General features: G+C 50.4%; 1 protein-coding gene across 1 annotated transcript; it reads right to left on the bottom strand.

Annotated features, from left to right (window-relative positions):
* Positions 1 to 406: 406 nt before the first annotated feature.
* LOC144728638 (uncharacterized) lies at positions 407 to 15,207 on the bottom strand. The gene is made up of 4 exons (XM_078608202.1): positions 15,046 to 15,207; positions 13,925 to 14,044; positions 12,820 to 13,058; positions 407 to 2,537 (listed from the first exon to the last, which is right to left on the bottom strand). Exons 1-4 carry the CDS (start codon positions 15,146 to 15,148, stop codon positions 2,151 to 2,153), a joined length of 849 nt encoding a protein of 282 aa, XP_078464328.1. The 5' UTR covers positions 15,149 to 15,207; the 3' UTR covers positions 407 to 2,150.
* Between the last annotated feature and the right edge of the window lie 271 nt (positions 15,208 to 15,478).

The raw sequence follows: 15,478 nt of genomic DNA on the forward strand, positions 1-15,478 counted from the left end.
TGTATCATGGGTCTCAATGGGCCTATATTTCATCTTTCTGGTTAAAGGATGCTACTACCACGAGCCTTGAGATGAAGCGATTATTTTCACGAGACTGAGGTGGAGTTTGTAAGGAATCACTGTGTTCACAGTAAACAGAACCGATTTCCGTGCTTGTGAAATGCTCAAGAATCGGCAGTGCCACCGTGAGCTTGCGAGGCATGCCAAACATGTGCCACTTGAGAGGTCCAGTCCGATCAGATGTTAACCTCATCCGGTCAAGTGTGTTTGCCTTTTAAAAACAAACGCATTCACGTTTCTACGCTACCATTTCTGAACCGACGTTTTCTCTTCAAGCCTCACTCAGGAACAAGGTCAAAAGTTCAAACACATACAGCAGAGAACTCATTCTAACACTCGATAAAGATATTTTTTTTATGATTGGTTATACAAAGATATTCACGCGACATCGTGACAGCAAATTTACATTGCAAAGTCCAAGCATTTGCCAAAATGATATAAGATGAACAAAAAAGTGAAACGGTTTTATTATTTTATAGGACCTCCTTTGCCAGCACCCAAATATGAGAATAGGTTTTCCCCTTTTTTCTGGCAACCAAACAGGTGTTGAGATGTTAAAACACCAAACTGAAACCTTTACAAGGAATCATGTCTACATTAACCACAATACTTGTGGTCTGAATGCAAAAAAACACATACACCACACACACCACTCACACACCACTCACACACACACACCACACACACACACCGCTCACACGGAGCACACACACCACTCTCACACACACACCACTCACACACACACCACTCACACACACACACCACTCTCACACACACACCACTCACACGGAGAGCACACACACACACCACTCACACACACACCACTCACACACTATTCTCACACACACACCACACACACACACCACTCACAACGCGCGTGCTTTCTGTATGAATCACTGCTTCTTACACATGCCCCCTCTCACTTGGCGTGTGATCTTCAGTCTAAGATGCACGGGTGGACAGAACCTGCGGTGGCGTGGTTTACGTTAATTTTTTGCGACGAATGAATGGCTCGACATTTTTCAAGAGTGTCAAACAAAAATAGAAAAATCACGAGCCGCTCTTGCGTTCATTACATAATTTCTTTCCAGCGTTTTGGCGTAAGCGTGAGAGCCATCAACAATTCGGCCGACCGACTGATATTGTAACGCCATAGAATTGATGACAACTGGAATCTCGCAAAGGTGTGTGTCGTGTGTTAGGTTATACGTATATATATATAAACACGTTCATACTATTAAGCGCATATGTGTTCAGCGACTCAGCCTCGAATGAGTACCTGGTGCGGTGTGTAAACATCGCCACTGGGGAGACAAAAGCGGCCAGGAATAGTGCTGGCCACCCACCCCCTCGTGTGCCGTGCCGGACTTCATAGGCGCACTTGCCGTCACACCACCGTTCAGGCAATACGGGGAGGAGGGTAACTTCGTATTTGCGTTCCGCGCTCAGACAATACAAATGATACACTGTGGGTGTGTATGTAATACGAGAATTATACACCACACAGGACCTCTCTAACGTTATTTCGACGCATTACGCAGTCAACGGGCGAATGTCTCTCGCCCTGGGCCCTTGTCAATCGCAGCATTGACACCGAACTTGTGCCACGAGCGAAGATCTTCCGCCGTTTTTTTCAAATTTTCTTGCTGTGGATTTCACACCTGGTGATGATGATTGCTTGTGTTGCAGTCGAAACGTCGTGAGAATTTTAATTGTTTTATATTTTATATTATTTCCCTTCTACGTGACTTTACCGAAACAACCAAGAAGATGAATCCCTGCAGTCACGAAAGCTTTAAACAGAATACCTATCATGATCCAAGCAACACAGTAACACGCGATCACAATATATACCATATTGCACACTCAGTTTCAGTCTTCCGATGCAGCCATTGAAACAATAGCCAAGTTCCTTAAGTCCCACCTTTGTCCATCCAGCCTCTTAAAACTCTAACGAAAGCGCTTGTGCCGGAAGTGACACGAGCAAGAAATGTTAGGTCTGCACCTTTATCTTTACACTCAACTTTCACCGTCAAGTAAACATAATGAAAAATAAAACGTAACAAAAATGACAAAAGGGAGAAATGTTTTCACGGGGAAAATCCATCGGTCACTTCCCCGTCATCAATGCACGGGTACTTGTGCTTGAAGAACACCTTCAAGATGTCCATCTTCACCAGGTCGCACTGCCGTGGGGGCAGGCTCTTCAACATCAGGGCCACGTGGACACCAAACGCATCGTTAGCATCGTGCGGGAGCTGCAGCCTGGAGTGCAGGTCCCTGCCGGCCACGTGGTGAAGCAGGTCCGGGCCAGGGTGTCCTGCCGCTCCGATCAGGCGTCGTTTCCTCGCATGGGGCGCCTGCGATGACGACATGAGCAGGCAGCCCGAGTTGCTGGGGTCGGACGGCGCTCCGATGGTGTGCGAGTCAGAGGCAATCTGCTCGCAGGCGGCCAGCGTGTCGTCATTCTCGTTGTCCTGCAAGGCGCACGCATTGTTCACGTTCCTTGAATCTGCACGTCTTGTGGCCAATCCGACTACAAACTTTCGCACGTGAAAACAAAGTCTGACATGCGAATACGGAAACACCGACCAGATCATTGACCACATAGCATCGAAAGACAGTGAACTATGAACATTCAGAGGCATTGAAGTAATTCACTGCACATCAAATGACACCACTTCCTGGATAAACGAATCTGGAAACGGATGTATAAGTTGTTATTCGTCCAGCCAAACACAGCATGAAGGCACATGGAGGCACACATGGTTATCATCACTGCTTTTATCCAGAACTTGGTTGGACCACATGGGGATAAGTATTGCATTTTCAGTCTGGTGTATGACACCCGCCTGCTGGTCAAAACACTATTTGCAAGGGGTGGTCGTATAACGAGTGGGGTTGCAGCAATGTCATTTTTAAATCCTTTATATTAAGTTCGCTTGCTTGCTTGCGTGCTTGCTTGCTTACGACCGTGCAAATCTTTCGGTCGTTTTTTAACCCACTTCCCGTGATCCAATCGAGCTGACATTTTCCACACAGACTCGTTGTGCGAGACAATTAATGTTCGTGAAAAAAATTTCCCAAAATGTTACACTTTTTAGGCAAAAAATATTTATTTTACATATGTAGGGCTGTTACGGGAGGGCTGTAAGTGCATACGATCCAATGGGTAACAAACACAGTGGGCGGAGTTACGGGAGTACACGGGGGGGGTGCCCGCAGCGACGTCCGCATCAGGCAGCCTGGGGGGTTGTGATCCTGTTGGGGGGTATAAAGGGGGAGGACAAAGAGAGCTCGGGGCTCAGTCTGGGAACGAAGGAGGAAGAGTGAAGATCCTCTAGCTAGAGCCCTGGACTCCCCTCGACGCCGCCCTTGTCAGGGCTGCAGAGGAGCGAGCCAGAGGCGTGGTTCCGTGAACCAGGGTTAGACCCTGGGACTCCGGAGACCGTAGCCCGACTCACCAGTGTCGGGCCAGTTAGCCTCCCCTAGCTCGTTAGAGGAGGACTTGGGGATAGGTGAGATTAGCTAGGGGGTATCCCCAGTTATCCGGGTGAGGGGGCCGCTACCCCCTCTAGTGTTGTCCTGTACCGATAAGCTGAAAATAAATATACGTGTGCCTCAACCTGGGTGTCCAGCGTCTTCACCGGTACTTCATCTGGTGTCAGAAGTACTACGGACATGGAAACACGTCAGACAGCTCGAGCCAGAGTACCGGAGGAGGACACTGCTGAAGTCGTTGAGCCCGAGGCGGCTCACCAAGACATGGCGCAGCCGGGGGCCGACGCCTTCCTACCGGGGCATCGGCATGAAGAGGGGCCGCAGCCAGACGCGCTACGGCTGGCTCACGAGAGACTGGCGGAGCTACTGTACGCCGCTGCCGCCACGCTGGAAAACATCACGCGGCTGGGGGCTGGTGGTCCACCACGGGGCGAGGGGAGTCGTCAACCTGAGCGCCTTCCCGCCATTTCTGAAAACTCAAACTTTGAATTTCCCGCCATCGTCACGGCAGCTGCGGAGGGCGTGGCCGGGCTCAACCTTGGGTCCGACACCGCTCTCGCTGGGACAGCTGCGTCATCTCCAGCGGAGGGAGCGTCATCACATCCGCGACAGGCGATTCCATCTGCCATTCGCGCCGACGCACAGCCGAGTCCCGGGGATAGCAGCCTACAGACGTCCAAGGCGAACGCTGCGCTACAACAACGGCTGCCTCCGCTGAAAGAATTTGTTGGTGCAGAGGGCGACTGGGGCGGCTTCCAGCGACGCTTCATCGCCCACCAAGAAATGGCAAGGTGGTCCGACGATGAAGCCCTCTGCGCGCTGCCGGCGCTCCTCGACGCAGACGCGCTCGCCGCCCTCACATCGGCGCCGAAAGAGAAGCGGTCTACTCTGCCGAAAGCACTACAGCTGCTGGCCGGGGTCTATGGACCTTCAGCGGAATGCAGAGAGCGGTTCTACGAGCGCAAGCGGGGTGAGAAGGAGTCGCCCCTGGCATACAGGACGAGCCTCCTAGCGCTGGCTAAGACGGCTTTTCCCCGTATGGACGACGATGGCGTGGACGCGATGGTCACGGAGAAAATACTCCTCCTGGCAGACGACCTGGACATCGCTGTCGTCGCACAGGAGGACGCCGAGATGACCTCTCTTCAGGCGGCGCGCCTCCTTCACGCCAACCTTCTGTCCCTGCGGCGGAAAGCCAGCAGGGCATCGGCAGGGCGTGCGGTGGCTGCAGCCACCCTTCCGACGGAGGAGCTCTTCGCCGTCGACCATCGACGGCAACAGGCGCAAGAAGTACGGTCGGCCCGGGACGGGTCAAGCCGTTTCAACCGCCCGTCGTCTCCACCGGGGCTCCCGCGGTGTTTCAACTGCGGCGTCCGGGGCCACGTCGCCTCGGGGTGCCGCTCTCCTCGACAGCGCGGGACGACGGCTCGACGGGACGCCGGGCCTCCTCCTCCCAAGCTCCAGCAACATGACCCGGCGAGTCGCGGCACCACACATGTTTGGCCAAAGCACCTACCCGTTGCACGCTCTCGCACCACAACAAACGGGGGGCCGATGTCGCGTTGCGTGGGGCCAACGCGGATCACTGCGGGGACTCAAATCGAGCCCAAACAGTGGTCCGTGTTGGCCCATCGCGTGGTAGCCGCGTCGTCAGGGTCGTCGGCCGTAGTCGGACACATTGACGGGGTAGAAGTACGCATCTTGGTCGATACGGGGGCATCGGCGACAATCATTTCGGAATTAATTTACAATATTCTGCCCGTACAAAGCCGGCCTTTACTGCCGGTTAACGTCCCATTCTATGCCGCTAACGGGGGCTCTCTCGGCATCATGGGACAGATTCGAGCGCAAATTTCTATTGGGGACATCAAATTGTCGGGGCCGATTTTCGTTTCCTCCTCGCTGGCGGTTCCGTGCCTGCTGGGGACGGATTTCTTAGGTAAAATGCCCATTCGTATTTTGATCGACCAAGGATGCATTGAGCTTCCATCGGGGCGGCGCATGGCGTTCCTGCCATCCCCTGCGGCGGCTCGGTCGGCGTTCGCGACGGTACCGGCGTTCGTCGTTGAAACTGTTCGTGTGCCGCCGGGAGCTCAAATGCTAGTGCCTCTCAAACTTCGTAAGCCCTTCGCTAAGGGCATAGGGGATCAGGGTGTTTTGCTGGGACCGTCTAGGGCCGGGGTTAATGGGCCTCATTTGATTCCGGCCCAGACCGTCGTAAGAGGGGACGGGGACCCTTTCATCGCGGTCCTAAATGTGGGATCGCAGACGGTGGTGGTTCCTCAAGGGACGGTGCTCGCTCACGCGACGCCAGTGCCCTGCGAGGAACCTGTCGCGAACCACGTTGGCACTGCTTCCCGGATGCTCCCACATTCGGACAGCGATGAAGGGTGGATCGACGCGCTTTGTGCGGGATCGACGGACCTGACAAATTCAGAGCGCCAACAGCTTAGAACGCTACTGAGGGAATTTTCCGACGTTTTCAGTCGTGATAAATATGATTTGGGTTGCACTCACCTGCTGCGTCACCATATTGACACGGGTGACAGCGCGCCAATTCGCCAAAATCCGTTTCGGTTAAGTCCCGCCGAAAAGGACCATGTCAAATCGGCTGTTGATGACATGTTAGCCGCCGACATCATTTCTCCCTCCACCAGCCCGTGGGGAGCGCCGATCGTCCTGGTTAAAAAGCAGGACGGCTCGTTGCGGTTTTGCGTGGATTTTCGGCGCCTTAATAAAATTTCGGTTGCCGACGCATACCCGCTCCCACGGATGGACGAATCGCTGGACGCTTTGGCGGGAGCGCGATTCTTCTCCACACTAGATTTACTTTCGGGATTCTGGCAGCTTCCTCTGGACGATGATTCTAAACCTAAAACTGCTTTCCGTACACCGCACGGCCTGTTCCAATTCAACCGGTTGCCGATGGGCTTACACTCAGCGCCGGCAACTTTCCAGCGATTGATGGAATTGGTTTTGGCTGGATTGCAATGGGAATCGTGCCTGATTTATTTGGATGACGTTATTGTCTTTGGTAAAACTTTTGATGAACATCTCCAGAGGTTGCGGGCGGTTTTCCTAAAGATGCGGGCTGCTAATTTGAAATTTAAGCCCCAAAAATGCCATTTGTTACGCGAGTCGGTGCGTTATTTAGGGCACATCGTAGGGCGCTCGGGTATTGCTACCGATCCCGCCAAAACGCAGTGTGTCAGCTCCTGGCCGACTCCCACCTCGGTGGGAGAGGTCAGGAGTTTTATTGGCTTCGCATCATATTACCGACGCTTCGTCGCTAATTTTGCAACAATTGCCAAACCCCTACACGCGTTAACTTCTAAAGGGGTTCGGTTCCACTGGGGTCAGGATGAGGAAGCTGCTTTCTGCTCCCTTCGGGACGCGCTGGTGAAGGCTCCTCCCTTGATTTACCCAGATTTTTCGAGGCCGTTTTTGCTCGACACCGACGCGAGCAACACGGGTATTGGAGGCGTGCTTTCCCAGGTGGTTGACGGCGTGGAACGGGTGGTCGCGTACGGCAGTCGGGTGTTGTCTCCAACGGAGCAAAGATATTGTGTCACCCGTAGGGAACTGTTGGCAATTGTCTATTTCATCCAACAGTATCGCCCATATCTGTACGGTCGGCATTTCACCGTCCGCACAGATCATGCGGCACTGCAGTACGCCCTGAAGGTTCAACAGCCATCGGGACAATTGTCCCGATGGCTGGAGGTCCTCCAGGATTTCAGTTTTGAAACCACTTATCGTAAGGGCGTTCGCCACACCAACGCTGACGCTCTGTCACGGATGCCAACCGCCTCCGAATGCGCATGTCTCCTGGGGTCGGGGCGTTGCAAGCCAGTGGGGGACGTGATGGTTCCGGTCCTGGCGGCGGCCGCCGACGATGAAACGGTAGTCCCCATTGATATCGCCGAACAGGGGAGAGATTCCCTGCTTGGATTGCCCGTTGATGAATGGGGGCGCCTCCAGTTGGAGGATGCCTCCCTCCTCGCGTTGCGTCGTCGCGCCGGGGAGAGGGGGCGTGTGACGGGTCATGCCGACGCATGGGAAACCCATGCGGGCTTGCTTATGCATTGGGACGGGAAATCCCAGCGTCACCGGCTGGTGGTCCCTTCTGGCCTACGAGGTAAGGTGGTGTGGGCTGCTCATGAGCGCCTCCTCCACCTAGGTACCCAGAAAACACTCGCCTTGCTTCAGCTGAATTTTTTTTGGCCGGGTATGACAAGGGATGTCGCTGATCTGTTGGCGGCATGCCCTCAGTGTGCGCAGCGCAAACCACCGGCACGGGAGTCGAACCCGCCCTTACAATCCATCCAGGTCTCCAGAATAAATGAACTGGTCGCACTGGATATTCTGGGGCCATTCCCCGCCACCTCCAGGGGAAATAAATATTTGCTTACTGGGGTCGAATATTTTACGCGCTGGCCTATGGCCTGGCCCCTGGCGAATCAGTCGGCAGCAGCCATCGTCGACGCCTTTGTCCAAGGTTATGTCATGGACAAAGGTGCCCCGGAGCGGTTGTTGACCGACCAGGGTAGAAATTTTTCGGGGAAACTCCTAAAACAAGTCTGTGATCTCCTGGGAACGAAAAAAATTCGAACCTCCCCCTATCACCCGCAAACGGACGGGATGGTCGAGCGTCTGCATCGCACCATCACGTCTATGTTGTCGCAGCAAGTTTCGGACTCACAGGCTGATTGGGACTTACAAATTCAAGGGGTTCTAGCGGCATACAGATTGGCTCCCCATGCTGCGACGGGGTTTTCACCTTTCTTTCTTATGTATGGCCGCGAACCCGACCCACCTGTTCGGGCACAGTTGCAGATCCCCGTGCCGCTGGGCAAATCTAAATTGGACGATCACGTTAAATTTAACCTTGACAAACTGACTGAGGCGCGGGATGCGGCGAGGCTAAATTCTGACAGGCGTCAGAAGGCGAACGAGCGCCTCAGACTGGCTCGCGCGCACGTGCTGCAGTGGAAGCCGGGGGACAGGGCATGGCTGCACTGTCCCCAGGTACCACTCGCGACCTCCTCTAAACTCGTACGCCCGTGGCGGGGCCCCGTCGAGGTTATTGAGGTTTTGAGGCCTCAGTGCGTTCGAATCCAATGGGGGAGGCGCCGGTGGTTTGTACACCCCTCTAGGCTGAAGCCGTTTGTTGCGGTGCGGGGGCCCACGCCACGCACGCGAGGCCAAGCATGTGGGGGGTCGACCGACTCGGAGGGTCCGTCGCTGCTCTCGCCTGATGTGTTGCCGGCTGTCCCACCCACAGGTGCACCGGGAATGACGGGCTCACGCCCTGGAACCCCCACAGGTGATGCCGACAGTCGCGCGACTTCAATCGCGACCTCACCTCGCATGGGACAGCCGCCACCGGATGGTCCGCCGTCCGGGGTTGCCCCGTGTGACGGGCCTGCGGCAAGGACGCGCGCTAAAATGCGCAGACTCTTATAATATACAGCAGGAAGAAAAAGAAAAAAATTTATTTTCCTTCACGTGTCATGGTTACTGTATGCTGCGTCGGTGGTGTGCTCCTTGCACACTGAGTGTGTTGTGTTGTGTGGGCGCGGTGTGTGTGTTGTGGGTGCGTTGTGTGTCGTGGGTGTGCTGTGTGTGATGGGGGAGTTCCTGGCTAGTTGTACATACGTGCTTACGGATTTCGTATTTATGCGGGGGGGGGGGTGCGTCGGACATTCCCTTCGGGGGTATGGTTGTTGTTCTTGTTGTTGTTCTTCTATTTGCATTTTGTTGAAAAAATGAGGCACACACGGGGTCGAGGGGTAATTGTTCCTTTATTTGGAATTGTTGCAGCCGGGACGGCTGCGAGCTGTAATGGGGGGGGTGATGTAGGGCTGTTACGGGAGGGCTGTAAGTGCATACGATCCAATGGGTAACAAACACAGTGGGCGGAGTTACGGGAGTACACGGGGGGGGTGCCCGCAGCGACGTCCGCATCAGGCAGCCTGGGGGGTTGTGATCCTGTTGGGGGGTATAAAGGGGGAGGACAAAGAGAGCTCGGGGCTCAGTCTGGGAACGAAGGAGGAAGAGTGAAGATCCTCTAGCTAGAGCCCTGGACTCCCCTCGACGCCGCCCTTGTCAGGGCTGCAGAGGAGCGAGCCAGAGGCGTGGTTCCGTGAACCAGGGTTAGACCCTGGGACTCCGGAGACCGTAGCCCGACTCACCAGTGTCGGGCCAGTTAGCCTCCCCTAGCTCGTTAGAGGAGGACTTGGGGATAGGTGAGATTAGCTAGGGGGTATCCCCAGTTATCCGGGTGAGGGGGCCGCTACCCCCTCTAGTGTTGTCCTGTACCGATAAGCTGAAAATAAATATACGTGTGCCTCAACCTGGGTGTCCAGCGTCTTCACCGGTACTTCACATATATTCAAATAGAACGCACAGTGTAAGAGCCCAGAGCGTAACCCCTCCACAAGCCGTGGCGGAGTAGCGCAGTTGGTAGCGCCCTCGCTTCCCATGCCAAAGGTCGCGGGATCGATCCCCGCGTCCTCCACAGGCGAATATATTTTTAAATCCTTTATATTAAGTTCGCTGCCACGCATATAAAGGATTTATAGTGAAAAACTTCGTTTTTACGGGTTATACTTATTCATGATACGATATGAGATTTCATGGTAAATATTGCGACATCAGTTAACCTTAACTTTAATTTGGGAGCTTTCGTGACTGCAGGAATTATTCTTTGGTTCTTTTCGGTTAAGTCACGTCTAAAAATAAAATAATAAATCAAAATAAAACAACACATTACGACGTTTCGATTGCAACACAAGCAATCATCATCAGGCATAAAAGAAATAGCAACAAAAATCTAACTAGAAAACTATAGACCGACATACAAGCAGACAGACATCACAACGGCACACATAGAGAGGAGTATACAGGCACACGAAAATTAAATAACCTAGTAAAATATTGAAATGTGATGTAATACAACACAGAGAGTCGGTTAACACACAATTAACGCATGGCCTGGTTGACTACGTGTTTCAAAATTTGCTAAGTTAGAATTTTAAGTGTGAGCAACAAATATCTAACTAGAAAACTATAGACAGACATACAAGCAGACAGACATCACAACGGCACACAGAGAGAGGACACAAATCGGCTGTGTGAGCAACAAAAATCTAACTAGAAAACTATAGACAGACATACAAGCAGACAGACATCACAACGGCACACAGAGAGAGGACACAAATCGGCACAAAGAGATGGTCGTTTCTGTGACGGTCCCTTAAATATAGAGAGGAGGGGGAGGGGACGGGGGGAGGGAGAGGGCGGGGAGATCAATGGGTGCACGCCAACGTACTCCTATTGTAAGTGAGATGATAGACGCGGCACGGGAGGCAAACCTGAAAATTAGGACAAACGCGGCACGGGAGGCAAGCCTGAAAATTAGGAGACAAGCACACGAAAATTAAATAACCTAGTAAATTATCGAAATGTGATGTAATACAACACAGAAAGTCGGTTAACACACAATTAACGCATAGCCTGGTTTATTACGTGTTTCAAAATTTGCTAAGTTAGAATTTTAAGTGTGAAATTTCAAGGAGAGGACACAGGCAGAGAGAACAAATAGCCAGAAAGAAAAAAGGATAAGTTTAAAACTTCCCCGTAGAAGTGGTTCAATCTTAATTTGGGAGCTTTCGTGACTGCAGGAATTATTCTAAACCAGGCTATGCGTTAATTGTGTGTTAACCGACTTTCTGTGTTGTATTACATCACATTTCGATAATTTACTAGGTTATTTAATTTTCGTGTGCTTGTCTCCTAATTTTCAGGCTTGCCTCCCGTGCCGCGTTTGTCCTAATTTTCAGGTTTGCCTCCCGTGCCGCGTCTATCATCTCACTTACAATAGGAGTACGTTGGCGTGCACCCATTGATCTCCCCGCCCTCTCCCTCCCCCCGTCCCCTCCCCCTCCTCTCTATATTTAAGGGACCGTCACAGAAACGACCATCTCTTTGTGCCGATTTGTGTCCTCTCTCTGTGTGCCGTTGTGATGTCTGTCTGCTTGTATGTCTGTCTATAGTTTTCTAGTTAGATTTTTGTTGCTCACACAGCCGATTTGTGTCCTCTCTCTGTGTGCCGTTGTGATGTCTGTCTGCTTGTATGTCTGTCTATAGTTTTCTAGTTAGATATTTGTTGCTCACACTTAAAATTCTAACTTAGCAAATTTTGAAACACGTAGTCAACCAGGCCATGCGTTAATTGTGTGTTAACCGACTCTCTGTGTTGTATTACATCACATTTCAATATTTGACTAGGTTATTTAATTTTCGTGTGCCTGTATACTCCTCTCTATGTGTGCCGTTGTGATGTCTGTCTGCTTGTATGTCGGTCTATAGTTTTCTAGTTAGATTTTTGTTGCTATTTCTTTTATGCCTGATGATGATTGCTTGTGTTGCAATCGAAACGTCGTAATGTGTTGTTTTATTTTGATTTATTATTTTATTTTTAGACGTGACTTAACCGAAAAGAACCAAAGAATAACCTTAACTTTGTAATTGCACTTCAAATTTGCATAATTTGTCTTGTGTTTGGATGTACTTCAAATACAAATAAAGATTGCTAAATGAATGTATTCAACTGCAGTCCACTCAACAAGCCTGGCACAAGTCTAATATCATCGTAATTTTACAACCTATGATGCTTATAACACACGTCTGAAAATGATTGTCATATAAATCGACAATTATACCTGCAAACGTTTTACAAGGCACTCATGTAATTGTTAACATCTTTTTATTTACTGAACTCTTAATTACTCTTTGCTTCTTTCGGTAAAGTCACGTAGGTAGAAAAATAATAATAGATCACGTGGCGATCGAAACGTCGTGATCTATTATTTTTCTACCTACATGACTTTACCGAAAGAACCAACGAGTATGGATTCCTGCAGTCACGAAAGCTTCAAATCAAGATTGAACTTTTAATTATTTCGTAAATATTTTGCAATAAAATTCTATCTTTCTGAAATGTTTAACGAGCTACAATAATCGTATATTTAGCAAAATTAACAATACGGGTCGCTGAATTTCATTCAGCCAAGAAGCAAAACAACCTTAGCATTGCTCGTAGGAAACTGAAACCAGTAATGCTCTTTACCCCACGTGACTGTGACCCCTGCCATCAGGTGAATTGTCTCGTGTACCTCCTAGTAATGTCACGCGTACTCGCAACCACAGGTCAGGTATCAATGCACTGTATCATTGAGAACAGAGAAATCGTACCGAAGTGCTACGTTTGAGAGCGGCATTCGTAACGACGGAGAGGGACGCCCGCTGCAGACTGCTGATGTTGCCTCTGGTGCAGTACGCATTGCGGATAAAGCACATTTTGTCGAAATGCACCCAACGGGGAATGTACTGCTTGTTGGAGTCCAACCACAGCTCTTTACACTGGTCCTGCTTGCGCAACTCCCTGTAGTAGCTGCCTCGGAGCACCTTCCACTTGGTCTTGATGTCCTCCTCTGCAAGAATGAGAACGAACATGGGGACAGAACCGTCGTTGAGCCTCACATCCGATACAAATCATCGTAATTATCGTGTCTGGTTTAAGAACTGGTGGATCGCACACTGCAACGACAACAACTTGCATTTATATGGCATCTGCAATTTAACAGTTTCATTTTTGCCTATAGACCCCCCTGATGGCATCTGTCCCTGCATGGCAGAATATGGGCATTAGTCTGCCAGGAGGTAATATTGCTACTGGTTATTCTAAGTACGTAACTTGCAAGCACTATGCACCAAGAAAAAATAATCCACATCTGATGTTTGCACAATGTGGTGCCAAAAAAAAATCGGCTTGTGTAACATGTGCACTTCTTGAACTGGAAAACTCTGGAGTGCAAGTCCAGTGTACTACCCTCGTTACATAAGTTCAGCAACCCAGGAGCCCAGGATATCAAACTCCTAATTAATAATTATAATAATCTTTGCATTTACATGGCAATCAAGTTGCTCAGCATCATCAAGTGCTTACATCTCATCTCAACCAATCGAAGTCTACCCCCAGTGGCAGCTGTCCAAGGTGACTTGGCACCAACCTGCAAGCGTGCATTATGCTGCCCGTAGCGGGCGGCGATTGCGACGTGTAATCCCAATTGAGTAATCTCTGCAGGTAGTTTTTTTAAATTTTGGACCACAATTCCAGCACAAAGCGGGTTACTCTTTTGTACTGACGTGACATGACCGTCAACAGTCCCGCAGTATTAAGCAGGAAGGCCTTCCAGATATGAACCACAAACATCCTTTGCAACGTGCAGCGAACGCTGGTTCTATGCTACTGGCCCATTGACTGATAGGAGCCAGGCTGTGAATTATTCACGCACACCTCTGAAAGGCATTCCCTGCGAGTCAACGCCAAGGAATTGCCGCAGCTGATTAAGCCGTTCCGCTCTCATGTCCTGCCTGAAGTAGTCGGGGTCGGTGTCATTCCACAGCAGTCGATTGTCTGCGAAGACACGAAGCATTCACACAACCACATTTCATTACACGACTCCCACGCATGAATATGTAGCAATGGGTAACGCTAAAACGATGGTAAACATTGAACACGTGTCATTACAGTAACTTGCTTTCAGACGCGCTTCTGCGGCCGTCTGGAACGCTCTTCCGTCCGATATCAGGAAGCCACTGGAGCTATCCACTTTTAAATCGTCTAATTTAAAACTAACTTCTTTAATAACTGCTTTCTAGGTTTAGTTTCGTGTCCTTTCCCCGCACCTCCGCTTAGAACGGTTGGCTACGTACGGCGCGAAAGAAGTTCAACAAATAAATGAAACTAAACTAAAACATTTAACTAAACACACATACATTATTGCTACGTTCAATTCACAAACTGGCACACGAAGCAAACCGAATGGCTGAATCACTTAGAACCGAATCTCTAAGGGTGGCTCTACTATTGGCAATACAATATCACCATTGTTTGCTATGCCATGGTGTCAAATGACACCCTTGCAACCCAGATGTTCAATCTCTCAAGGGATTATCCAGGTGAAATTAGCGTTATACACACACATGGCAATACCACAATATCCACGATAATCGATCGTGCAATAAATTCTTACGTCGCGGTCACCGTTGGCCATGTAATGTTTAAAGTGAATAGTAAATAGCGTTAATTACGGCGCGAATGGCGACGTTGCTGCATTGATATTGGATTTCAATATTGTGATGTCGCTAGCATTCAATGAAAACTCACACGGCTAATGAGTTTAATTTCAAAACAAAAGTACAAAAACATGTTTTTAGAGTTGCATCGTTCTTGAAACGCGACCGCCTTGGCTGTCATTCTTTCACCGGGAAAAGCGCACCGATCCACGCAAGCGGCCTAGGAAAGACGCTTAAAGCCTAATTTTATAGGCCCAACCCCCAAAAAAACACATACACGGCGCGCGATTTTAAACTCGTGTGCGCCGTCACGACGAACACGAAGGAGTAGTCAGGCACCTTGGAAGAAATCGATGAGGAGGCTCTCCTTGCCGGTGTCCCACTTCACCTTCGTCCGCGACTCCACGTTCCCGGGCAGCTGAGAGCAGGAGGGGACCGCCATGGAGACTCAGGGACCGCGACGAATCACGCGCAGTGCGAGTCGCGACATTTTTGGGCAGACCTCGCCGAACGCTGGGGGGTTACGTTCTTGGGGAAAAAAAACCGTGTTGGGCAAAACCACTTTCGACAAATAATGGAGCCTGTGGGAAAGATAGTGTTGCGTTCCTGTGTCCGAAATGATCATTCCCCTCCCTCTTTGTTTAACTAATTTTTTTTTTAAACCCTCCATGTATTATGGATATTGGTCGCGAAAGCCTCCGTATTAAACTAATTCCACGTGACTTCCTTATTATTATACAAAAGGATGCCGAGTCGCTTTCCATTTCTTGTG

This window comes from Lampetra planeri, chromosome 29 (assembly GCF_965212315.1).
Source record: "Lampetra planeri chromosome 29, kcLamPlan1.2.h2, whole genome shotgun sequence".
NCBI lineage: Eukaryota > Metazoa > Chordata > Hyperoartia > Petromyzontiformes > Petromyzontidae > Lampetra > Lampetra planeri.